Source organism: Accipiter gentilis, chromosome 7, assembly GCF_929443795.1.
Source record: "Accipiter gentilis chromosome 7, bAccGen1.1, whole genome shotgun sequence".
In the NCBI taxonomy this organism is placed as follows: Eukaryota; Metazoa; Chordata; class Aves; order Accipitriformes; family Accipitridae; genus Astur; species Astur gentilis.
This window is the reverse complement of record NC_064886.1, coordinates 32,218,538-32,243,369: the sequence shown is the minus strand read 5'-3', so window position 1 is coordinate 32,243,369 and position 24,832 is coordinate 32,218,538. Positions and strand designations below refer to the sequence as shown.

Genomic DNA, 24,832 nt, shown 5'->3' with positions numbered 1-24,832 from the left:
AAACCCATTTTTTTTTCCCCAATTCTGTATAATATTTTAACAAGTCATATTTCCTGTTGCAGTGTGTGTTTGGGGACAGCACTAGAAAAAAATGGAGTGGGAGAAAAACCCTCTGTCCTGATCCTCTGTCTGGAAGTACTCAGAAAAGATGAATCTGGTGCTGTTTTGCCTAATATTCTAAGGACACCACCTGAAATACAGTAATAGCTGGAAAGTATTACACTACAGCGTTCTTTGCTGCCTCTTTTTGCCAGGGACTAGAGCAATGTAAGTGTAAAAACCGAAGAAAATCCCATGCCATGAGGGAGATAGATACACCTGAGAGTATTATTCACATATTCTCACTGAAACAATGTATTAGTTAGGCAACATGTCTGTTGATAATGAGATTTAATGTTTTAAGATGTGATATACAGAAAACCTAAAGAACTTACAGATACTAATCCCTGAAAACTGTATTATAAAATGTAAACTAAAATATATCAAACTGTAGCAAGCCATTAGTAATACTATATTATTGTAATAATACCGTAACACTGGCTTTATACTTACCAATGCAGCAAAAGGATATTATTTATCAATATTCTTGTTGCTCACTGTGTTCCAACTAGATTGTATGGTAGCAAAGTCTTAATGGTAGTATCAAGTTACCCATAATCCCAACAAATGTTAATCCCAACAAGTGTTAAGTCAAACATTTACAAACCCATAGCGTATAGGAAATGGTTGAATGAATTTCTTTATGGTATTTACATTTGTGTTTTCTCTTGGATTCAATACTGTAGAAAGAGCTACTGTGAACCAGAAACACAGGAAGACTCAAGTTCTGCTTACATAAATTTTGAGTCTAAAGCTGCCACCTTTTTAGTTGCTGTTCAGCAGCCATGTGAAGTGCTACATGTCAAATTTCTAGGTTATCTCTTATTTCAACTTTTAAGTTTGTCAGGTGCCTCAAGTTTTGCTTTTGGGCAAAAAGCATCTTAGTTTTACCAGTTCTGAGTTTTTTTAGCTAGCTAAGTCATGTCAGTATTAATGGTGTTTCACTTTCTGAGTGGCTCAGTGTGACAGCTCTCTTCCAAATATGCCTAGAAGGGATGACAAAAAAAGAACAGTGGCACGGTGCATTAACTTTTCTGCAATAATTCTGACTGTAAATACTTGCCAAAGATACAGGACAGAGTGATTCAAATCCCACTGATGTGTGGCAGGGCTCCATTCCCAGGAATGTTACAATCATCAAACATTAGGTCAGTGTAGATCTATCCCAACAAGTTGTGTGTCCAGTCCCATTTCTGCAAAAGCTGCAATGTTCACTAGCAAGCACAGTGCCCTTTCTACTGGCAGAAGCAGCCCCACTCTGGGTTGGCCAGCACTAGTGAGGAGGGAAGGTGTCTGGTAAGACTTGAGCTTCACAACAGATAAGGTATCTTGGGATACCAGTTGGATGACACATGACCAGGTTATTTATGGGGGAAAGTAACTTCTGACGAGGCTTTTCTGCTTTATTAAGCTGAAGTGAGCAAGGTATTTTAGCCCAGTGAATAAGATAATACCTGGATGCCACATACTACTACAGAGACTTTTTTCCCAGGTTTTGCATTAGAGAAAATGTGAAAAAGCTGCATGACACAGCATTCTGTATCATTGCATCTAAACACATTTGTAGTTCCAGCTTTTTTAACTTCAGTATACATGTCCCAGGGCCATAATAAGAACAACAAAATGAAAAAAGATAGCTTGTTTATGTAAATGTAAACCATAGTACCAGCAATGGGTACTCTGGCAGTACTTTCATTTCTCTCCTTGGCCAGCAACAGCAACCAAGCTACAGTTGTTTGGTTTTTTTCCTCTGAAAAAGATGGGAAGAAAAGCTCCAGCAAGGCCAAGAAATTTGCTGTATATTTAAAATTAGGTTGCAAGATATGTTTTAGCTTATGTGATGGATAAGCAAGAGTCAATCACTTACCTGAAAAAAAGCTGCGTAAGGCTTTCACTCCATTTAAATTAGGGAAAAAATTCCCACTAACTTCATTATGAGTTTTCAAAGTGCAGTTCTGTCCTTCAGCATTGTCCCATCATAACTGCACGCAGGCTTACAAGTATTTTGACTTAATAGTCTCATATTTCATCACTACAGTTACTTTTATAAAACTTGTATTAACAGTATTAAAACTGTAATAACTTGACACAAGAGTGAGAAATGGCAATAAAGTATTTCAAATACTTTTTGATTTAAACAGATTCCCATCTCTCTAAACACTGGTTCAGTGTTTGAATGTTCCATATTCATATTTTATACAGGTCAAATAAAAGTGACTAAAGTGTTTAACAAAAAAAAGTTTATTACCAAAATACAATATTAAAGTCAATATGTGACAAACTCCTGTAAAGCAAAATAAATTATTCTAACATTGTACAGTATTTCAGAAGGTAGTTAAAGTAGTACTACAGACTTTGCTTCATAGTTCCAAACAGTCATCTATCAGGAACACAATCCTAGAGAGAGCTTAAGGCATGCAGCTTAATGTGCTGGATAATTTTATAAAATGAAGGTCATCCTATTTAATAAGATACAGTATCAGAATTAACTGCAGTCTTTACATGTCAGTTTTCTAAATTTTTCATACTTTGGCTATAAAAGCAGTGCCATAGTGTTACAATACCTTTTCTTAAAAAAATACATGTACCCATGTCCATGAATATCAAATGCAAATGTAAATTTCTATTAAATATATCTTAACAAATGTTACTTTGAGCACCAACTGTACATTTTTAAAAATGATTAAATAAGTGCTTCTGGAAGAGGAAAATACAATAACTTTGACTGAATCCCACTCTATTTTTCCAGGCCAAGCATAAATCAGAAAGATGAAATATGCACCTATTTATCAGTATAATCTAGTATGAATGAAGTTTTCTCTTTAGTAGAAGTGTAGGCATTTAAAACAAAGCTGCAAGTTACAGTTCGTATCACAGAATAAAATCTAATTTAAACAAACAGCAAGTGAATAGTTGATCATCTGCTCGTGCTGTGACAGAAGATCCGAAAATATTTTAAAAGCTTAAAGAAAGGGGAAGACCGCAGTGTTGGTGACTTTGAAGTGTGCTTAAAAACCCTTACATAACATGCAACCAAGCCAACCATACACTTTCTAAAGCAGATAACCTGAGAAATAATTTGCTTTCAGAAAAACTAAGTCTATAATTACTTCACATGCAGAACTTCTGATTAAATCTATGGGAATTGTGAGTGGGTAACTAATGGCAAGCAGCATGGAGACAGTGAAAAAAAATAAATCTCTGTGCATATGGGAAAGAATTATTTGTTGGCATTTGTTAGGATTGACAATGGTTTTTAGAGCCAACTAACTCTCTACTATTTTATAGGAACGCATGGTCAAAAAGAAAAAAGCCACAAGATGGCAAGGAACAACTGTGAATAGGTGCATCCTGCTTAGTAATCCCATTAGAATGAGTCCTGGTGCATTACATTTAATGCTGCAAGTGTGGCTTGCACATACATCAAAATTGTTAGTTTTGATTCAAGGTTACTTGCTTTTTAAGTCTTGGTTCACTGCCCTCTCCTTCTTAGCTTATGAATGCAAGTTTTTCACCTTTTTTTCTTTCACTAGCTGAGCAACTTTAAAATAATTATCCCTTTACAGAAAAATAACAACATGGCAAAATATTGTTTCTGTGAATACTGACTGGTAGTTCAGCATTACTACAGATCTCGTTGTACCTTTAAGTTTTTCAACAAATGGGATCTCTGAATGAGAAAGTTGAGATATATTCCAGATAATGTACTATTTTCACATGAATTCTACATTGAAGGTAAAATACTGGTGTCAGTAAGACAGTATGAATATCCCATTAGAAGTTTACTATCTCTAATTGAATTTGAGATCATGTAAATAACTTCTTCAAATGTAACATAGGAATATGAAAAATAACATTTAACTGAAAAAAGTATACTTACTTCACGTATGTATTGAAAATACCTCAGATATCTGACACAAAACTGCTTTGACATTAAATCCTGACCAATTTGTAAAGTAAAATGTGTACTTTCCACTACATAATTTATAAACAAAATAATAGATATTTAACCCAAAAGAACAAGTCAAATTGAGGAAATCACTTGAAAACAAAAATCATCAAATATACTTGGAATCGTAGTGCCCTCACCCTGGCCTTCAGATTTTGCGCTGCTTCATAAAGTTTTAACAAGGCATGTTTTCTTTTTCTGTTTGCCACTTCCAGTCGGTGATAGCGCAATGGACTGCACACTACCTATGCCACCCTCTTAGATTTACAGTTGTAGCTTATTTCTGCTAGCAGAAATGTATATAGAAAGTAACCATAAAATACTGTTTTTCTAAGAGTAAGTAATTTTTAAGTAATGAGCTACTAAAAATCAGGTAACTGCATCCTCATGTCAGGAACTAGGCATGCTTCTGTGCATCTGCCATTCATTACAAGAAGAAACACATGCCCGAACTAGAAATTTTAAATCTGCCTGCCAAAGGGCTACTTTGGAAGTGCTACTACTCACTTGATAGAGGCATATATTTCAAACAATTTAAGTAGCCAACTTTTTAAATAACCTCAACAAAGTTGCCAGGTAATTAGCCAGTATAATAAAATTCTAAACTAATATGTAGATGAACATCTTCTACTGCAAACTGCTGTAACTGTAAAAAACACTGTAATTTTAGAAGCTAAAGACTTTAAAAGGGAATGATTTCTATGTGTTTCTTAGAAAACAAAGTAATCCCTAATTCCCTTTATGAATCCATATTATATGCACTAGTAAAATTTATTCTACAAGTCACTGGATACAGTTTTTGTTTAAAATATTGTTTTCCTTTTTTTTTTTTTTTTAATACAATTTTCTGCAGGAAGATTACTGTATCTTTCAGTGAATTATTCCTACAGTTACAGCTTTGCCAGACAAATGGGAAACTTAGACAGCCAGTGGGATTTCAAAGAACTTCAAAGCATGTAGGCATTTCTCAAAACCCCACTTTGTGCTCACCTACATCTTTAGCAATCTACATAGGTTTAATCTACACCTCTTTATGGCAATGACTGTTAATATCTTGTTTTCATTAAGAAACATTGCTCATACATACTGCAATCACCACAAATTAAAAGTGACATATGATAAGGTTTTTTTTTTTATATAGTTCTGCTGAGTGTGTGTGTCAAACAAACCATTAGGAAACAGCAGGTCATTATTAGAAAGGATCTTTTACATGCTATCAATTCAAAGACAGCAGTTTTTTAGTTAGGAACCAATCAGACAAATAGTTATTAGCAAAATGCTTCTAGGCTCCTAAGCACCTGCTGCTCTAAATCGATAGAAAGGATAGCCGTCTCTGTTGAAGGGCAGCTTGGAGTTGTAAGGTATTAAAAATAGATTGGGAAAAATGAAACGCCTATGCCTGCATGCAAGCACACACATGCCCTCACCCACCTCCCCTCTCCCTACCTTCCGGAATCCAGGCAGTGGGGTTTATGAGATCATATTGTAAAATTTTCATCTGGTCTGTTGCCAGTTTCAAAAAAGGAAAAAAGTTCTTTGCTAAAATACTTGGAAAACAACAAAGAGGGAGGAAGAAAAAAAGCTTTTCAGTTGATACAAAGCTTTAATAACTTTGGGTTTTAAGGTACTGTACTAATGCATTATCACTGACTAGTACCTGACAATAAAAGAAAAAAAAACCCCAACATCCTACATTCTTGGCACCATGTAGAGAAGTAACAGGTTAAAGTGATCGTTCTATTCCCCACTCCTTCTGTCTATCTCCTAAATGATTCATCGGTCCCTGGTTAAAATACTGTATTCCTACTGAAACAAGGACTCAGGATGGGAAATCAAGTTTTGCTTGCAATTCGTCTCTTCAGTAAGTTTCTCAGGCAAAAATTAGCAAAGAAAGAAAATACTCACTCTAGGACATCCTCTCTTTAACTTACTGCTTCACCTAGTTTGTGCTCTGAGTTGTGTTGTGGTCCTTATTTAGAATGATGTTTATGATTTCACCCTCATGTTCTTTCATATGATCGAGCAGATTTTCTTTGTTGGTAGACTCAAAACCACAAATACAGCAGCAGAAGAGAAGAACACAGTATTCTGTGCCAAGATGGGGTAGAGTGGAGTTCTTTTCTAAACTGCATGAGGTATTCATCAAGTTAGGTTTTTCATTTTCATCAGAACCTGAAAGTTCATTTGTAGTCTGGTTAATAGACTCTGTAAAAGACACCAAGTTGTCTGAACTTCCTAGTGTAGGTACTGTACTTTCATCTGTGCCTTCTAATAATGTTTTGTCAGGAAGCTGTCCTTGAAACCTGAAATAATAATAAAAACCAAAACAAATATCAAAATGTACAGTTGTTGCTTTTTGATAGGAACTTTATTTTGTATTAGAGTTGGGTCCTTTGAAAATTCTAGATGATAGGGCTTGAAATTAAATCAGATATACCTGCTGCTTTGTGAAATTGCATCATTAATAGCCTTGTTCACTTGTTCATAGTTATAATTTTGGTCACTTGCATGTTTCCACATATGAGACTTCAGGGATGGAGGATGGCTACACACATATCCACAGAGAGAACATCTAGGGGAAAAAAGTGGAGAGGGAAAGAGAGAAACATTTACAAGTTAAATTTTATTAGTTTAGTAATGGATTAGTTCTTCCAAAAGGATAAGTAAACATAGGTACATGTAACTCCTCTTCTCGGTCCCCCTCTTCAGTTTCCTAACTAGGTAAAGTTAGTTTGCAAAGTTTCATCCTGAAATGTCAGACTATTTTTACGGTCTGAGAATTTTTAAGTTTGCTTTTTTCTGACTTCTTAAACAACTAAATTAAAATCCTATCTGTTTGGCCTGTTAAAACTGTTCAAATACTGCAAAAATGCAATAGTTCTGATGACTGCAGAAACATGGACTACATTGGTGTGGTATCTGGCAGGCAGGTAGTGAGCTCTCTTTGCCATTGCTCTGAATCAAGCAGGAGCTGTGTAATTACCACTGATAATTTTAACTAAGCTAATAAAGTCTTTCCTGGTGTAGCATATCTTAGTTTATTTAAGCATCACAGAATTGTTGAAGTTGGGAGGGACCTCCTGAGATCACCTAGTCCAAGCCACCTGCTCAAGGAGGATCAGCTACAGCAGGTTGCTGAGGACAGTGTCCAGTCAGATTTTGAATATATTCACAGATCCATATTCAGACAGGTGACAATTTTGTCCATAGATTTTTCCATCAGCTTGGGTATCACAAGACTAAATTTTCTATTTCCCTATAAAACACTGTCTTATACAGTAAAGAACAAAACCTTCAAGAATAAATCCTATTTACATAAAGATGTATTGTGTATTTACAGGCACGAATAACCCAAGACTTACCAAATCCCATAGGACTTGTGTTGTGGACAAGGAAGCCATTTTGCTTAGCTACCTGCTACTTTGAAAGTCTTCAGTTTCTCAAATTACATGGAAAAGACCAGGATCAAATTTTTCTAGAAATCAAAGGTGACCTTGTTCTAATAAATCATAGCTAGGAATGCATCTCAGTCTATCTCATTCCTCAATGAGAGCAAGATGTTTTCTGCTCAAGCAATGTGATCTTGATATGTACACTATGATGAGTCTGTTAAAATGACTAATATACTAGTAAGTTTTTGTAAATTTTTAAGACCTTTTCAGAAATATAACCTGGAAACATGAGAAGGCCTACATAAAACGATGTTACACGCTACAATTCACTAAGGTTTTACTTCTCTTAATGACAGTAGGATATAATTCTTAAATGCCTTGCAAATAATCATATACAGGAAAGTATTTCTGCTCTGCAGAAGATGGTGGAGAACTGCAAAAATCACAATCACAAGTTAGGTGAAGGCATAGTACATTGCCTTGCTTATGTAGCAAGGTAATTCTGTCCTGCTGGGTAACGACAGGCATGTCCTTCTAGCTCACTTTTCTCTATTACTTGATTTGGAACGTACTATCCTGTTTTTCTCTTTTCCTTCTAATTTGAAGCCTTATAAAGAAAATGGATGCTTTCAAATATAGGCAAGTTCACTCTCAGGTTGAAAATCTTAGTATTTCTAATAAGGCTGTTACAAAATAATGGCATCATTAAAAATAAGATAAAAAGGCAGACCTTATAGTTAATTTACAGATAAAATTAGGCCAAAATTAGTTTTTTGCAAAACACAAAGATCAACAAATAATCTTAACTCCATTCTACATGCACATGTATTCCACCAGTGTTATCGTATGTATGATTTTTCTGTGCCACTAACACAGCTTGGTTAGTGGGTTCATAAGACAGCGAATGAAGCAACAGTTCAGTGTTTGTTTTTAGCCTCTTTTAAGTACAGTCTCATTTTTTGAAGTACGTGAATTTACTCAGGTGATTCACTAATCAGATTTACTTTCCTGAGAACCACTATCACAACCCAAATGCTGTTGACTGCTTTAGCATACAGTTCAAATCAAAGACACAGACACTCAACAGCTTTTAGCCCAATGCACTACACTTTGCGATCATATAGTTGATGTATAGTTACACTATATGCAAGACATTCCCAGAGAAACAAAATTATTTTAATATCGAGTTTCAATTCTATAGCATGATTTGATCTACTGGTTGACCTGTGTTGAATTATTAAACTTTACTGTTCAAGTGTATCCTAAATTGATCTACTGAGGAAACAATTATCTTGCAGTTTTTTATAAGAATATTTCCTTGGGGATGCAGGGACCAAAGTGTGGAGGTTTTCAGTAATCTTCAGTAATACTAAAAGCACTCAGCAATACTGTATGAAGTATGACAGCAGATGAAATAGAACTTAGTGCTACTAGGAACATTTTGGGGAAAAAATGCATTGGAAGGACTTTGAAGTTGTAGAAGCAGATTTTGTTGAGAAGAAACCCTTATGTGAATGTGCTTTAGTTGGATTATTCCTATTGCCTTTAAAATCTTCCACTAAGAAATGTTCAGAATGTTCCTGATTTTCTTTCCTTTCCCAGCTTTTATTTTTTGTTGCAAATCAGGAACAAACAATTGCACATATTTCTGCCAATTTTCTCATATATATATATATAAAACCCACATAGATGGACAGACGATAAAGGACACACCTCACTTAAACATAATGACTATTCATACTAATTCTTAACTAGGGCAGTGTGATGCCAATCTGGATTGTAACTAACATGTACATGCAAAGGCTGTGCCTAGACTAGGTTATTAAACAAAGCCAGAGAACATTCCTGGGTACTGGAATTTAACAATCTATAATGTTAAATGTTAGAAGTGCCCCGGCGTGGTTTTGGCACGCGCATTCTCCCAAACAACTGCAGGCATGCTTTGGTAATTAACACGGTCCAGAAACTACTTCCAATAGGCAGTTTATATGCAACCAACCCATTCTGGAAAGAAAAAGCTGAATACTGTACCAGAGGGAGGTCATGGACATGTTTAATTAGCTAGCATAAACTTCACCTGGCAACGCCACATCAAATCTCTTTCTCTCTCTCTCAAAAAAAAAGTCACTGGAACAAAGAATGAATCTAGGAGGGACAAGAATAGAACCTGAACTCTGCTTTGTATCGTAAAAAAAAAAAAATAATAAAAAAAATCACTACTATCACAGCTTTTTGCCAAATTAGAACTGTTACATACTTGTACTGTTCCATTAGCTGCACTGCCTGATGCTCCTGGGGGTGGCGCCTCATATGGCATTTCAAGCTATTCATATTTGTGGTGGCGAAGTCACATACTCGACATCTGAAGAGACAACAACAAGTAAACTAATCTGACGATTAACTGCTAACGCTATTCCAGAAATAAAAATCTAAGAAAGCAAAGGTATCTCGAAAGACTACAGTTAAAGACTAATAATATTTACAGAAGTCCAAGTGATGACATTAACTTTCCATTTTTGGACTGTGAGAATCTTTTGCAGCCCAAAAAAGCCTCCCAACTTTGAGCAAGAATCACTAGGCATAGGGACTATGTTCCTTTCTGACATCTGTCTTGTACACCTCGACTGAAGTCTCTAAGCATCACGAAGTATGAGGGAGACATGGATGCAGCCCTGATGCAAGTTGCTTGGCTATGTTATGCAAAGGCAGAATATGACCGTAAGAGTTACAGGGGACACTGTATTTAGAAGTGAGTCTTGTTCCTCAAGAATATGTGTTCTACTTAATGCAACAGCCATGTTTCTCGTGTCATTTAAAAGCCAAACTATCTACATAGTAATCAAAGGTCTAAATTTCAGAGCATTATACCTGAAATAGAAGTCAGGGACAAGATCGACACATTTAGATCCAAGTGCCCCAAGACAAATGTGTCACATCGTGCTGCCTATTTTTTTTTACTTCTGTCACAATATCTTTGTATAAAAACAATACATAAAATAGTCTGGATCTAGATTTAGATCCATGGATTTAGATCCCAAAGTATTACACAAAATACTATGCTATGTATAAATATCACTATACTACCACACAAGCTTCCTGTATATAACATATTGAAACAGAAGCCATCAAGCTCAGCTAAAACTTAGCGTATTTGTTAGGACTTTAGTTGTTTCCTTTTTTGAAATGGTAAAATGTCCAATATTTACTAAGTCTGGTCTGTATTTTTAAACAGTTTGAGACTACAGGATACTTAACTTGAGATTACTCACTTTTTTGAAAGGACTTAATTGTGCAGTATTAAAATCCAGAAGGTATCAAATCTACAAAAAAGCATCACTGGAGGCTATACAGTTTAATTTCCAGCAATTTTTGTCAAACAAATAGTAAAATATGTTTACAGCTGTAAAACTGGCAGCAACATAGTAGGTTGCTATCTGATACTATGAAAGGCTTGAGGAATACATGTTTCAGAAGGAGAAATACCATAAATACTGGATCTTTATGGTTTCTATGCTGTGGTTTAAGTATCCTACCAGGTCTGCAGATTTGTTTAATGGGTTTATGAAAAAATAATAAGAGAAGCAAGCCAGATCAGTAGGCTTAAATTTAGTATGCAGCAGTCTGTATCACCAATAGGAAATTTTCAAGGGTTCCTAAATCAAACAGGCTGGCTAACACCAATTCAGAAAACCACCATATACAAAACACTGTACAGTATCTGCTGTTCCAACTCCACTAAGTAACAAATAACAGCAATAGGGAAGATACTGAGGAGAAAAAAAATAATCTATTTGTATTCCACATCTGCTCTCTGAGCAAACATCTTGCAAATTTTTGCTAGTGTTATGGGATATCATTATAATGCACAAATCAAAATACAACACGTCTTCTGGGTTTGTTTATCCAAGAGAGAAAGTCCCTGGCTGAGCTCAGCATTTCAAGGTGTTGAGTTTCTAGAATTTGTGTTAAAAAGATAGAAGTATATTAGTTCAAAAATTCTATTAACTCAGATCTATTTTCTAGCCACTAGAGAGGGACAGAGATCCACACTGAATGAGCATAGATTGAATTTGCAAGAATTTATGCAGCAACCAATAGAAAAATGCATGATTTATTTTTCTGCTACAGACCTCAGCTATAATATTACATGCGATTTTAATATCAAAGTTCTATATAAATCCATGTAACATCCTTGTAGAAAAGTTATAGAATCTGATCCTTGTAGAAAAGTTATAAAATCTGATCCTAAGTGACTGTGTTAATATTGTTTGAAACCTGTGAAAAAGATGAGGGGACTGGTGACAAGACAAAGCGCAGAATTTTGCCACACTGTAGAAGCTAATGTGCAAAGTAGCAATATGACAATGGAGAACACTTTGCAATAAAACAAATCCAAAATGAACTTCAGTGTGCAAGGAGTTCGAGAAATATATTATTACTATTGGCCAAAGTGCAATATTACAATGTAATTATTTCCCTTTCCAGATCTGAAAGCTTCAAACTGACAACAAGCTGTAGACTGCTATAGCAAAAGATGCATCCTGGAAAAGTTAGCAAATCTTAATTACATAGTTTGAGTCAACCAGCAAGTGTAGCTCCTTTAAATTTGCAGTAAAATTATGTAATTGAAATTTTTAACAGTATCTTCAAATTGCATGAGCAATTAAGTAACCTTTTCAGTTAAAACAAGTAAACCAAGCACCTGGCATCAGCCAAAAATAACTGAGACACTTACCTATATGGCTTATCAGAGTTATGAATTCTTCTGTGATTTCGTACACCAACATAAGTTGTGCTTGTGTAGTCACATACATCACATCTATACAGTTTCTGAACTGAAGACTTATTTCCTATATGAAACAAAAGCCATTATTTTAGAGAGTTGCATTCCGCATTGTAACAAGTTCTCAGATGATAATTTCAGGACAATTGAATTATGAAACATGAATTAACATTTTAAAGTAATACTTTTAAATATCTACAAAGAGCAAACTGGCAATGGACATTGAGACAACAAAGGTATAGTTTATTTACCATGCTGTTCTGCATTTGCCCTACCATTTACTGAAATTTAAAATTTTAGGAAAATGCAATCTTTCTCCCTATGCGGACACTTCCCTTCTTCCTGCAGTTGGGTTAAAATCCTGTGTCACAGAAAGAGGTGATAAAATGTGGGAAATGCTGAACCCAGCAGTTTCACCGCTTTGCAGAATGAATCAAATCAAAAGAAAAGATGGGCAATGAGAAAGGACAAGTTTCCAACTGGCAAACATAGAAAAGAAAAGCAAAAGGCCTCCCAAAGCATCTAAATCCTCTTTATCATCCACATACAACCACACTTTCAGAAGGATCTGAGATGACAAAAAAAAAAGATACTGACCAGGTATGTTAAGAAATAATTTGGAACTTCTCCAAATTACTAAAAACCAATTGTAACAAAAATCATTTTTTCTTTCCAGAATGAAAGAGACTCTTGAAAAATTAATGGTTGCAGAGACAAAGGCTAATGACTAATTTAACATAGGAAAATGTGTGCCCGCAAGTGCACAGTTTGAGTATTTTTGAGATGTAAGTGTGTAGACTTAAACAGCCCTATTCCTGCTCCCTCACTGAATAATGGAACTGATTTGGTTTAAAATATTAACAATTGGGAAGAGGGATGGTATTTTTTATGCGGGTCATTTTCCCATTCCAGCCCATCATGCAGCCTTCATGCATTCCGTAAATGAGGGAATAGCAGAAACATGAAGGAATACCAAGGCTGGAGCTGTTTAAATCAGCAGTACTGCCAAAAGCAACATCAAACTAAAAATCAAAGAGTTTTCTTTCTGCATCTAACCTCCTCACCAGCCTAAGTAATTCTACACCCCCCCCAAGTGCAAGTAAGGTGCTCAAGCTCATTTTATCTTTACACCAAATTCTTACTAGCTGGCTGAACAGTCAAGCCATTACTCTCAGGTATGTATATGGGCTTTGAAGAAACTCTGATAGAGATCCTTGGAGAATTTCTCCAGTAGGTAAAGATCATTACTAAAGTACATCCCCACACCAAAATAAATATACAATTCAATAAATAACATGTGGGAGACAAAGTAAAGCTCAAATCTTGCAAGAACAGACTTCAGAAACTCTTCATGCTCATATGAAGCACACCTCCAGCACAAACAAATCATTAGTTTGTGTTGTGATAGGGTTTACTGCTAGAGGGATACACCAGAAGATCCTAGGTGGAACAGAAAAGGGTGTATTAGCTGGATGTTTTTTAGTAGATATTGCCTTAAGAACTCTGATAATATCAGCAGGTGATCTACTTCCCAGACCTCCCAGCTCCTCCCCAACCCAAAAATAACTCCCCTCCCTGTAAAACCTAAGTTCTGATTTCCCAAATGGGATCCATCTATTCTGAATCCTGAAGAAGAATTCTGTTAAAAGCTTCTCAAGGTCAAGAGCACTGAAGGTCCATGTCACACTGAGAGGAAGGTCTGTCTGCTACTGTTTGACTTGCAGTTTGAAAAGACAGACAAGCTTGAAATTTGAAGTAAGTGACTGTCCAAAAAGATGGAAAGTAGACACATCTCTACTTAGGTCCAAATACCATTAACTTCTTTCCATTTTGGAGTAATAAAAACTGACCCAAATGCCCTCTTTTACCACCTCCTGAATTCCAATTTTTTTTTAGCTAAAGAAGGGAGGAATGAGACAAGCAGACTGAACTCAGGAGGAACTGTAGAGTTTATCTTGAAAAGAGAGGTTTCGTCTCCCGAGTCCAAAATACTGAACAGACTTTGTAAAGATAATTTTGTTCCAGAGTTTCCTCTTGATGATGTTGGACTCCAATAACCCAGACTGAATCTTTTCATTATCAAAGCAACAATTAAGAATCTTTATGGTAAAACTCTTAAGTAGACATTGAAGAATAAACCAGTAGAACGAGTCATCCGAAATGGAAGTTCAACTTTTCACTTTGATTTTTTTCCCCCCACAGGTGGGCACTGAATTATCTCCAAAAAAGTTTTAGATACATTATTGTGAGAGATAGTCACACAGTTAACTTAAACAGTAAGGGAAAATTACCACTAATTAAACTTTCACTCCAAAATTCAGTACTTTTGGTTCAAGAGGCAAAGTAAGGTAGGGCTGATAACCCCCGAGGGTTATTTTGAAGAACATATAGTATGTGATATAAAATAAAATAGCAATCTGAATACAAAGACAGTCAGAAATAAAATTCAAATAATTCTGTGTGTACCAAGATAGCAGAAAAAAATTTTGTATTTTTTTTTACTTTAAAACATGACACAGTGCTCACTCTTCTAGCATTCTTACAAAAAATAACATGGAAGTAATATATAGCATGCACTTTGCAAGTCAACCTTAAAGCAAAATATATCGGAATTTTTCCTACAATATGCTCATATAGTAAAATTCTTTTTTTTCTTTAATGTAAATTATAAAAAATTACATACTTGGAGACTTCGGAATTTATATTACTACAATTACTCTTTTATGAATGCACATTTATGTAGAAGACCTCAAATGAATACAAAGACACTTACTGGGCTGCAGATCTATGGGAGAACAAGGGTTGTGTGAAGGTTAAGCTATTGCCTGCTCTACTTGAATGGGTTTTCCATCTTAAATTCTGCAGCTTTAGATAAACTGCTTCCAAATGTATTTTTTGTTATAAATTTGGTATTTTATTGGGCAGGCAGCTTAAAACAAACAGTACCTAATGAGATTTTTAAAGCATTATGCAAACATATTATCTATTGCATAGTTATAAGTGGCTAACCACCCAGTAGCACACACTTAGGAGCAATTATTTATATCAATCACTACTTTATATTTATTCCTTCAACAAATTGCACATATATTATAATACATCATATAATCTCTCACTGTTGCAAAATAGCAGTCGTGTCCCCCACCCCCTCCGCTGGCTTATTTCTTGTGGGTTTGGGGCCTTTTTTGCTTTCTGGGTGGAGGATATCAGGTCTCTTAAAAGCGAGCATGGAAATGACAGATCTTTGTTCTAGCAGCAGTAACAGGTGCTCCTGTAATGCTGCTTATTACCCTATTCCTTCATTATTAGACATTTACAATCCAATCATATCCAGTGTCATAATGCTCCCTTTTAATTTATTGTACAACCATGATGAATAAAGAGACTTTTAGGACTAACTATTTCATAAACAAGAAACGAAACTGTTCCAGCTCAGGCATCTTTCACATAAACAGATGCTATGCCATAAACTTCTTTGTTTTGTGTCGCTTTATAGGGATGACATCTGTTTGACAAGAGATTGCTGTACTGCAGCGGTGTTGCAATTTGATTATAAATTGGTTTTGAAATAATTTAAGCATTCCACAGTATGAGTTAATAAAAGTTTAAAAGGAGAACTGTTTTCATTCAAGCCACATTACTAAATTTCATGTGGGGTAAACAATCAATTAAAGTGCATGGCTGTAACACTTTTATAAGATAATAATGAGCAAAAAATATTAAAAAATATCTCTAAAGTAATTAAATAGAAAGCAGGCAGTTTCCACAGACAGGGCCTCTTTTTCATGGAAGTTAAGTTACGAGATCAGGATATAAACTCTAAAATCACCTTATTAAAACATACTATTTTCAAAAGCAGATAGGCACCTTGCTTTTCAGTCACCTTAACAGGACTTGAGCTCGTAAGGTACAGTATTCCCCAAAATCTGACATGTTTCAGGCATTGCTAGGTAGTTATTCCTATATCACGACATCTTTAAAAATATCAGTTTAAAACAAAGAAAACATTTTCAGAAGTAACAGTCCAGGCTGTGCTCATAGATATTTGTACCCAGCTAAACTAACAATGTTTTATTTCCTATCACTTCCATTAAAACATTCATGCTATTTCTTCTGAAGAAAAAACCCCACTACTTAAGGGGAACGCTCCCACTACCAGCAGACCCTCCCTAGCCTTCTTCCTGTCTCCCCCTGACTTCAGATGGCTCTCTCAGGCTTAGGTTTTAGGGATGTAATAAGCACTACAGATCAATTTCCTGAATGTAAATGCTTTCTGCGTTGATGAGAGCAAAAAGGAGTTGGGAAGGGTCATTTTGCCTGAGGCTGATTAGGCAATTAACTTTTAAGTTTCTACCTTGTATACTGAAAGCCAGAAGAAGAGGCAGCGTGAGCTAAGAGAACAGAAGAGTTAAGGATCTCATTCTATTCTGACATGTGCTATGTTGCTTTGGACAAATCATTAATGGTTCAAGCCATCCATCCTCGCTCATGCTGGTTAGTACCTTTTTCCACAAGTAGTTGCATCAATTTCAATGATTACTTTTGCAGTCACTGATCAGCTGTAGAGGTGAGAGTAGAACCCAGAAATTTCAACTGCAATCTAAGTACTATTATAGTGCACATTTTCCTCTCTAAACAAACAAGAGACCATAGTTAGGACAGGTAAGAGCTATGTGCACAAAATGGAAATGCTTCATCCCACAGCTCTTCGGAAGTGATATAATTACTAGTATTTTTCCACAGTGCTCTAAAATTGCAAAATTTAACAAATTACAATTACAGCGTTGCCTTCAGAATAAAAATGCTGTAAATAACTTTAACTCACCAGAGAAGAGGATGGATTCAAGTTGCAATAATAAATACTGGGCTTCCAGGCTACTCAAAGGATTTTAAGACTACATTTTCTCTTAAACTTCAAAATCTGGCTATTTTTTCCCCTATTTCACTACCCTAACACATTAACAGTTTGGGGTTTGTTGTTGTTGTTTTTAAAACAAACAGTATTAAATTATAAGCGGATACACAGTTAAACAAACATTTAGAAAATGGATACCTACTGTTACCCTGGCAACTATTAGACACAGGTTGCGTTTTTAGAATGCCTTACGTCTGCCTCTCTAGGGGTAAAACAAATGACTCATTTTGGACATTACCATAATTAAACAGAAATTTCTAAACACAGAATGGACGGTATGTATATGCTGACAGCAAACTGCATTACCACAGTGAATTTAAAAAAAGGCTTTCTTTTGTTTACTGTAGGTGATTTGAAAAATACTGTAGCTGCTGAAGGAAGGAAGAAAAGATTTTGTTCTTAAAAATTCAAAGTAATACTGCATACCAGTTGTTTTCCATAAAAAGAAATACAAGGTCCAATTACAGGGGCTAAAAATGTCTTACTACCAGTAAGTGCCAGTAAGGTATCTCCGAATGGACTATGGTAAATTTTGCACAATGAAAAAGAACATCGATTTAAGGTTATGAACAGGCATGAAAACATTTCAGCATGAACGAGATCTTAAAACCAGTTTTATACAAATATAGCTAACAGAAGTAATGTTATGAGTGACTTTTTGTAATTTCAAGTGTAAATATGAACAGTACCTTCTCTTTCATCTACTTCATTGGAAACTATTAGTTTGTTAGATGTAGCTGTTGAAAAGATATCTGGAAGACTGTGTTGTTCTCTTTCATGATTTCGCAGTTGACTCTGAAAAAAACAATTTCCCACATTTAAATATACACTACAAACATACACTGGTCACTTCAAATATTGCAATCATTTGTGGCATTGTTACTCAAGTATTAATGACAACTGTTATAAAACATGTGTTAATGTATATACAGATGATCCCTCAGGTAATTTTACTAGAAACAAAACAAAGTAAAGAACATTAATTAGTAACATAAAGGATTGATGAGAGGATTATGATTTGTGTTTATTTAGAAAATAAATTTCCTTCTACTCCCATTCCCATAAACCAGTGGCAAACAGTTCTTCCAAAATTATTATACTCCAAAAGCAGTATTAGATTAGAGGTTAGAGGATGGCTTGTGAAAATTCACTCGATTTTCATATTGCCTAGTAACTTAAGAATATGTTATTCCCGTTTCTACTCGCTTGGGGAGGAGAGGGGAGAGAGAAACTTTTGCTACCGTACCTGTACATTTTTTCAAACTAGGACTAAACAACAGTAAATATGGAAAAATTTGCACTACCACTGCCTACAAGAGTGTACAGCTAGATACTGATGCTATCTATTCTATATTCCTGAGTACTTAACTGAGTACATAGGAACACACTCACTGGAACTAATGCTTAAAATAGCCATTATAAAAATGGCAGAAGTACATTATTCTGCTCCAGTGTGTAAACTTTCAGATCTAAGTTCTGTACAACATCCAGAACAACACAACAACAGAAGAAACAAGAAAAGAATTTCTGCTTCGAAGTGTCTTATGTCACTCCCAAATGCTACGATTACTTTTGCACAACCTCACAACTAGTGGGCATGTTTCAGCATTCTTTTAAAGTTTCAGCTATTAAGTTCTCTGATGCTTCCATTTCTCCCTGTAGTTGCTACACGCGGGCAGAAAAACATGATTTTAATACATCCATAAGGTGGTTCTCAAGAAAATAACTTATGTGAGGAAGCAAGTTTATTTCAGTAAAGCAGAATAATTATAGCTGAATTGTATTCAGAAAGTGCTGCTGGCAATAATTCCCAATTGTAATGACAATGAAGCCAGGATGTCAGACTGAATTAGGTTAGGAAGAAGGATGAGCAGTTATTAAAAAGGTAGCAAAATAGGTTATTTAGCTATTATAGACAGGCACAGGGAAGAACTTTACCTTATAATGAAAGGATTCTTCACATTGCTTGCACTGATACATTCTTGTTTTGCAGTGGTTGATCATGTGGCTCTCTAAATCCTTACTATTGTCAGCAATGTGTTCACAGATAGGACACTGGTACGGCTGCCTCTGACGATGGACTCTCAAGTGTTGTTTTATGTAGCCCTTATTACCACTGCTATAATGGCAGAGCCGACAGCGGTAGGGTCGATCGACATTAGGTATATATTCTACTAGGTTACTTCCAGGAATATTTGCATCATTTGCATTTTGGCATTGTGCGTTGTCTTGTAATTCTTTCAAAATGTCATCATCAGAAGCGTTCTGATCTGTCCTCTCCTTCAGTTTTTCAATGACAGTGAGCAGTGACATACTGATGCCCATTTTAATTGGTGCTTCTGACAACTCTGGCCTTTCTTTCTGTATCTCAACTATTGCACATTCACTTTGGTTTAAGCCACTGAACTCCTCTGAAGGATTCTTAAGTGAGGATACCACTTTAGAATGAGCCACGCATGGGCCATCAGCTTCTCCCTGTCCTGCACCTGCATCCACGGCATCTTCTCCAGCCAGAGTCCTGAAGCTAGACCTTGTTAGTTCTGCAGCTCTGATAGGCATTGTAACAAGAGCTTCTGCAGCTAATGAGTGTAGTCGTAAAGACTCTGAATTTGTCCTTCTTCGTGCAGGAGGCACATTTTCATCAGTTGTTACATTTTTGTTAGAGCTTAATTCATTATCTTTCTTCTCAGTATTATTCCATCCTATTATTACTTCTTGAATTTCATCTGAACGATAAACTTCCTCACGTTCTTCACAGGTAACATGGGACTCCTCTGAGATTAATTCTTTTTCTGTTTCAATATCAGTGTTCATCAAGAAAGGCTTTTGTAAGACACTTTCTTCAGCACCTGGCAAACGCTCTACTATTACATTAACGTGACCCTTTTTGTTTGGACTACAATTGATGATTTTCTGTGCTGATGAAAGTAGGCTATCAGTTATCATATTATCCTGTTCTGTATCTGATACAGTCTCCTCTAAAACCTCTGTAGTAGGAGAATGCACTACAGACTGATTTAGCATCTCTTCCTCTTTTACATTTGTTCCTCCTGGCGATTTACATGACAGTTGCTCAGAATTGCAAATCTGAAGTTGAAGAGAAGGTTCACTATGGATATCAAGTTCATTGTTTTCCAAAGAAAGAACAACTGTATCCACGCTGTGAGGTGTGTGAGTTACAACTGTCTCTGACAAGTTGGTCGTTTCATTTTCTTCTTCAAAGATAGGATAGGAGCAATCAACCTCACCTGCATGTTTCCAAGCGTGTGTTTTCAACATTCTTTGCTGACCACAGGTATACCGACAAATTAAACACCGGTACATGCCATACTGCTCGTAAGTATACCATTTTCTCCTACCCATTTCAGGCATATGAGTAGACTGAGTTATATCTTTACATTCCAGATTTCCTGTCTGATCAGTCCCTGATTTGACACTTCCTTCCACTGGCCCTTGCAAAAATGAACTTGCAACATTTACACATTGCTGCACTTTTGTCTGGATACTATTTTTACCATCATTCTCGTGGTAATTTTGGAAGTGGGATTCAAGTTCTTCTTGGGTTTTGGAAGCAAAATGACATTCTGAGCACATTAATATCACTTCATTTTTCTGCCCATGTTCTTTTATATGTTCTTGTAGTGTTAAGAGAGAAGGTGATAGAAACTTACATAGACTACACTGGTAGCACGTCACCTTTTTTTTGCTTTGTGGAAGACATTCAGTCACAAAATAATCTGCTTGTAACTCTTCAGTCTTTTTAGTAGCAATAACAGATAGCTCAATTGCTTTAGCTGGGATTTCACAAAGATCATCTGTGTCAAAGGACTGTGCAGAAGCATTAGAATGGGGACGTTTTTTACCTATTAAAAGGCATCTTTGTGACTTCTCACTTTCAACTATTTTGCTTAGTTTCTGGATAACATGGATTAGTGGATCAGTTTTACATTTTCTCTGATCTTCACTGTTCTGCAGTGTTGGGCCAATGACTGTTTCAGAAATCAGCACAGCCTCCTGTTCCCCAACATTTGGCATCAATACTGCAACACTGCTTCCTTCTTCCATAATACCTAGGAGAAAGGGTTTTATAAAAAATTAAAATTTATACATGCACAATAATAAAAATACAACCCAGTACTACTTAGATTTCTCCCTCCACTAAATATGGAAGCCTAATGCCACTAACTTAATAAAAACTTCCAGAATTGCTATATAAGTAGCCAACGATTTTGAGGACATTTAGTGGATAGCGTAGAGGCTATTCAGTACAGCTGGACAGAATAATTCCAAGAGAGCCTGTCTCCAAGTTGTAAAAGTGCAACATGAATATTTTTCAAGTATAGGCTGATTAGCATTGTTACAGCTATTGTCTTTTTCTTTACAAGGACTAATACCAATCAATAGTAACTGGCATATTTATCTTTAAAAACCATGATATGGTATGAAAATGTATTCCTAACATACATACTCTGATACACTGATGTCTCCTAAAGCAAATGACAATTTGCAACAACATAATTTACAAAAATAAGCAATTTTTTTCCTTGAAATGTTAGGAAAAGAAAGTACTTCGGGTATTTACTTGCATTAGTCATTTCGCTATGACTACATTAAAGACCTTTCAAATGTCAAATCATACTTCTTATTATAAATGTAGTTTTCTTGAAAAGCTACTAATTGTAGCTTTTTCTACAGTTCTTTAACTTTAGCGAAAATCAATTGGTACTGAAGTTATAAAGAGTAATTTTTTCCTGTTCTGAGGAAAGCTAAAGGCAATAACTATTTCCACTTACGCTTCCTTTAAACATATCTAACCATAAACCACAGGCAGTAATGTGGTACTGTTGGAGGTTAAATTAGAAGCCAATATGTATAAATTTACATGAAAATATACTTTGTGATGTCGGCAAAGCTGTGAGGTGAGGGGTGGAGGAGCCAGACAAAAAAAAAAAACTTACAGTGAAATTTACTTCTGAAAAAATGTCTAAAAAGGAACCATTGAAGCTGCACTATATATACGCACATATAATTTATACACAATAAGTATTTTTATATACTATATATAAAATTTAGAACATAAAGAGATGCCAGATTTTTTTTCTATCAGTCATCCTTGAAAATGTATCCCAAGCTCTTTCATGTGGATTTTTTTTTTTTTTCTTACAAGAAAGATACACAGGCCAAACCATAACTTCCAGAACTGGTCCTAAAGACCCATGAAATCCACTCTACTTATGGATTTTAGTATACGGCAATATAATGAACAGATATATGAGAGTGGGTTCTGTGGTGCTCCTTTCCCACTACAGAAAAATTCTGGGCTGAACTAGTCAAGTTACCTTTATTTGCCATTCAACTTACAATTCAGGTTATCATCGGAACGATCAATATCAGCAATGTCAGTATCATTCACACCTCATATGCTCATGTAAAATATTTCAAGTTGAAAATGCAGCAGTATTTGTCAACTCTGAATCATTAAGGAAGACAAGACTATTCTTTTCAACGTTACTACTTCTCAGTGTTTTAAGATTATTTACTTGGTGATGGCTAAAACCTACATTAAAATTGAAAAATTAACAAAATATAAATAAAGCCATAAGGTAGTTGGATCCATGATAACTAGAAAACTAAGCTACTTAAGGCCTTATGGCTTTGGCTGGATCTATGTAAGCAGACTAAAACTGATCAATACTGCACTGCAATAGTAGATCAACTGTAGGAGATAGAAATTAAAAAAGAAATACATTTAAAACAACAACAACAAAAAAGTATCATTTTATGTATGAGTATACCAAAAAGCCTGCATATTTAATTCAAGTTCAGTATTGTTCTATTAACAGGAATCAATGTATGTATCCACAGAGTTACCATTAAACTGAGACATCCAAGTATTTAAGTTTTAAAATACAAACCAGCAGATGTCTCAACGTGCATTTTCTGCTTCTATTTTTATTATGTGTTGGGCCCGGTCTATTGAATGACTGACTCTTGTCTATGTGGCTGGGCAAAGTTATACCCCTTTCATGTAATATCTCCGATCATATATTAACTTCAAAGAAGTTTATTACTTGAAAACCATCCTATTCAGTTATACAAAAATACTTTTCTGTTTGTTTCATACTGGCTATAATATGTTTAAAAACCGTTATGAAAAGTAAACAAATGTGCTTTCTCCCCGGAAAGCAGATTTAACGTTACATTAAGTGCTCAGAGAAATAACGTCTACTTGAAATATTTTCAATTTGAGAAGGAGCTAAGGAAAACTGTAAGCACGCAGTGCTACTTTAAATTATACTCGGTACTTTTAAAAACTCTGTAAGTAATGCTAAATAGGCAAGTATTTCCCCTATCTTTTCATCTGAAAGCAGCACAGAAACTAAGAGGAAGGATCGCAGACGGACCATAAAAGAAACGCGCTGCCACATGCTATTGCTACGTCAAAGACGAAAGGAGAGAGAGTACCTTCAGACGTATTGATTTGGGATGCTTGCAGCTGATGAAAGTTATCAAACGTGCGACTGCGGTACACAGGCGTTATGTCATTCTTTGTTTACAGCAGGTTTAATGCTTGCTGCTGCAGACCTTGGCTTTTAGAGGGCTGGTAAGAACTGTACCCAAACACCTGGATTTTAGCAACTGCGTGGCTTTCGCCAAGAACAAAGGCGACTCACCCTCCCACGACACGCACAACTTCGGTCTGGCCGAAAGGCTCTGCCAGCACGCACCCTCCGCGCCACCCGCACCGTGACTGAAACCCGGCCCCGGGGGGTGAGGAGGGGCCCGAAGGGGAAGGAAGATCCCGACCCGAGGAGAAGGCCCCGGCGCCGGAGCTGCCCGTTCCGCCCGCGCCGAACGCCCGCTCGAGCGGCGCGGCAGAGACCGGGTGACGTGCCCCCGGGGGGGAGGAAAAGCCAACCGCCGCTTTGCACAACCACCCCGCTCGCAGAGGCCGGTCTGAGCACATCGCGGCTCCCGAGGGCAGGGAAACTTCACCAGCCGCAGCTCCGTGCCGCCAGCTGTCGCCCCCAGACAGCGAGCCGCTGCCCCGGCACTGCGGCTCGGCGACGCCCGGCCGCGGATCCGGGACCCCCTCGACCCTTCCTTCTTCCTTGCCCTTCCCTGCCCTCCGCGCTCTCCGCCAGACGCCGCTGCCCGGGCGGCCCCCGCTTTACAGCGCGCAGGTGCCGGCGGCGCGGCCCTCCAGCAGCGGGCCCGGCGCCAACGGGGCGGCCGAGAGGCAGCGCCAGCCGCGGGGAGATGGCCTGCCGGCGAGGCGAGGCGGTGAGGTGAGGAGGGGAGGTCAGGGGAAGAAGGCGGCCGCGGCCTGGGCCCGGCCCGGCCCGGGGAAGGCTCCGCCGGGAGCCGCAGCCGCCCGCGGCTCCGCACATGGGCTGCGGCGCGGCGCGCCGCCCCGGGGCCTGCCGGCCTCTCTGCCTGCCTGCCCGCCCGCCGCCGCCGCCGCCACGCCTCGTGCCCGCCCTACCTGCCGGCCGGCCGGCCGGCCGCCGCGGCCCGATCGCCCCGGCGGCGCCGAGGGCCCGCCCTGCTTTTTACCTGGGTTTTAATGAAAAAGAAAAAAAAAAAAAAATTTTTTTTTTTTCCTCACCCCCGGCCACCGCTTCAAGATGGCGACGATGGAGACCGTATCACGTGACCGGCGGGCTGGGGTCAGGTGACCGGCGGGTGGACGC

At 37.2% G+C, this 24,832-nt stretch overlaps 1 protein-coding gene across 5 annotated transcripts; it reads right to left on the bottom strand.

The window, feature by feature from the left end:
* Nucleotides 1-3,348: 3,348 nt before the first annotated feature.
* ZNF507 (zinc finger protein 507) lies at nt 3,349-24,814 on the bottom strand. Of its 5 annotated transcripts, none has more exons than XM_049804655.1 (7): nt 24,748-24,814; nt 19,077-21,208; nt 17,828-17,933; nt 12,176-12,290; nt 9,698-9,802; nt 6,486-6,620; nt 3,349-6,351 (listed from the first exon to the last, which is right to left on the bottom strand). In XM_049804655.1, exons 2-7 carry the CDS (start codon nt 21,201-21,203, stop codon nt 5,988-5,990), a joined length of 2,952 nt encoding a protein of 983 aa, XP_049660612.1. In that variant the 5' UTR covers nt 21,204-21,208; nt 24,748-24,814; the 3' UTR covers nt 3,349-5,987. The 5 variants fall into 5 exon arrangements, with proteins under 5 accessions (XP_049660612.1, XP_049660611.1, XP_049660610.1 ...); XM_049804654.1 differs by lacking the exon at nt 24,748-24,814 and adding an exon at nt 23,604-24,246; XM_049804653.1 differs by lacking the exon at nt 24,748-24,814 and adding an exon at nt 23,813-23,881.
* Between the last annotated feature and the right edge of the window lie 18 nt (nt 24,815-24,832).

Coding starts and splice junctions, on each gene's coding strand:
- ZNF507 (XM_049804655.1), bottom strand. CDS start 21,203: ATGGAAGAAGGAAGCAGTGTTGCAGTATTGATGCCAAATGTTGGGGAA. Junction 9,803..12,175: donor AACTCTGATAAGCCATATAG/GTAAGTGTCTCA, acceptor TTGTCTCTTCAG/ATGTCGAGTATGTGACTTCG. Junction 6,352..6,485: donor GCAATTTCACAAAGCAGCAG/GTATATCTGATT, acceptor TTATTATTTCAG/GTTTCAAGGACAGCTTCCTG.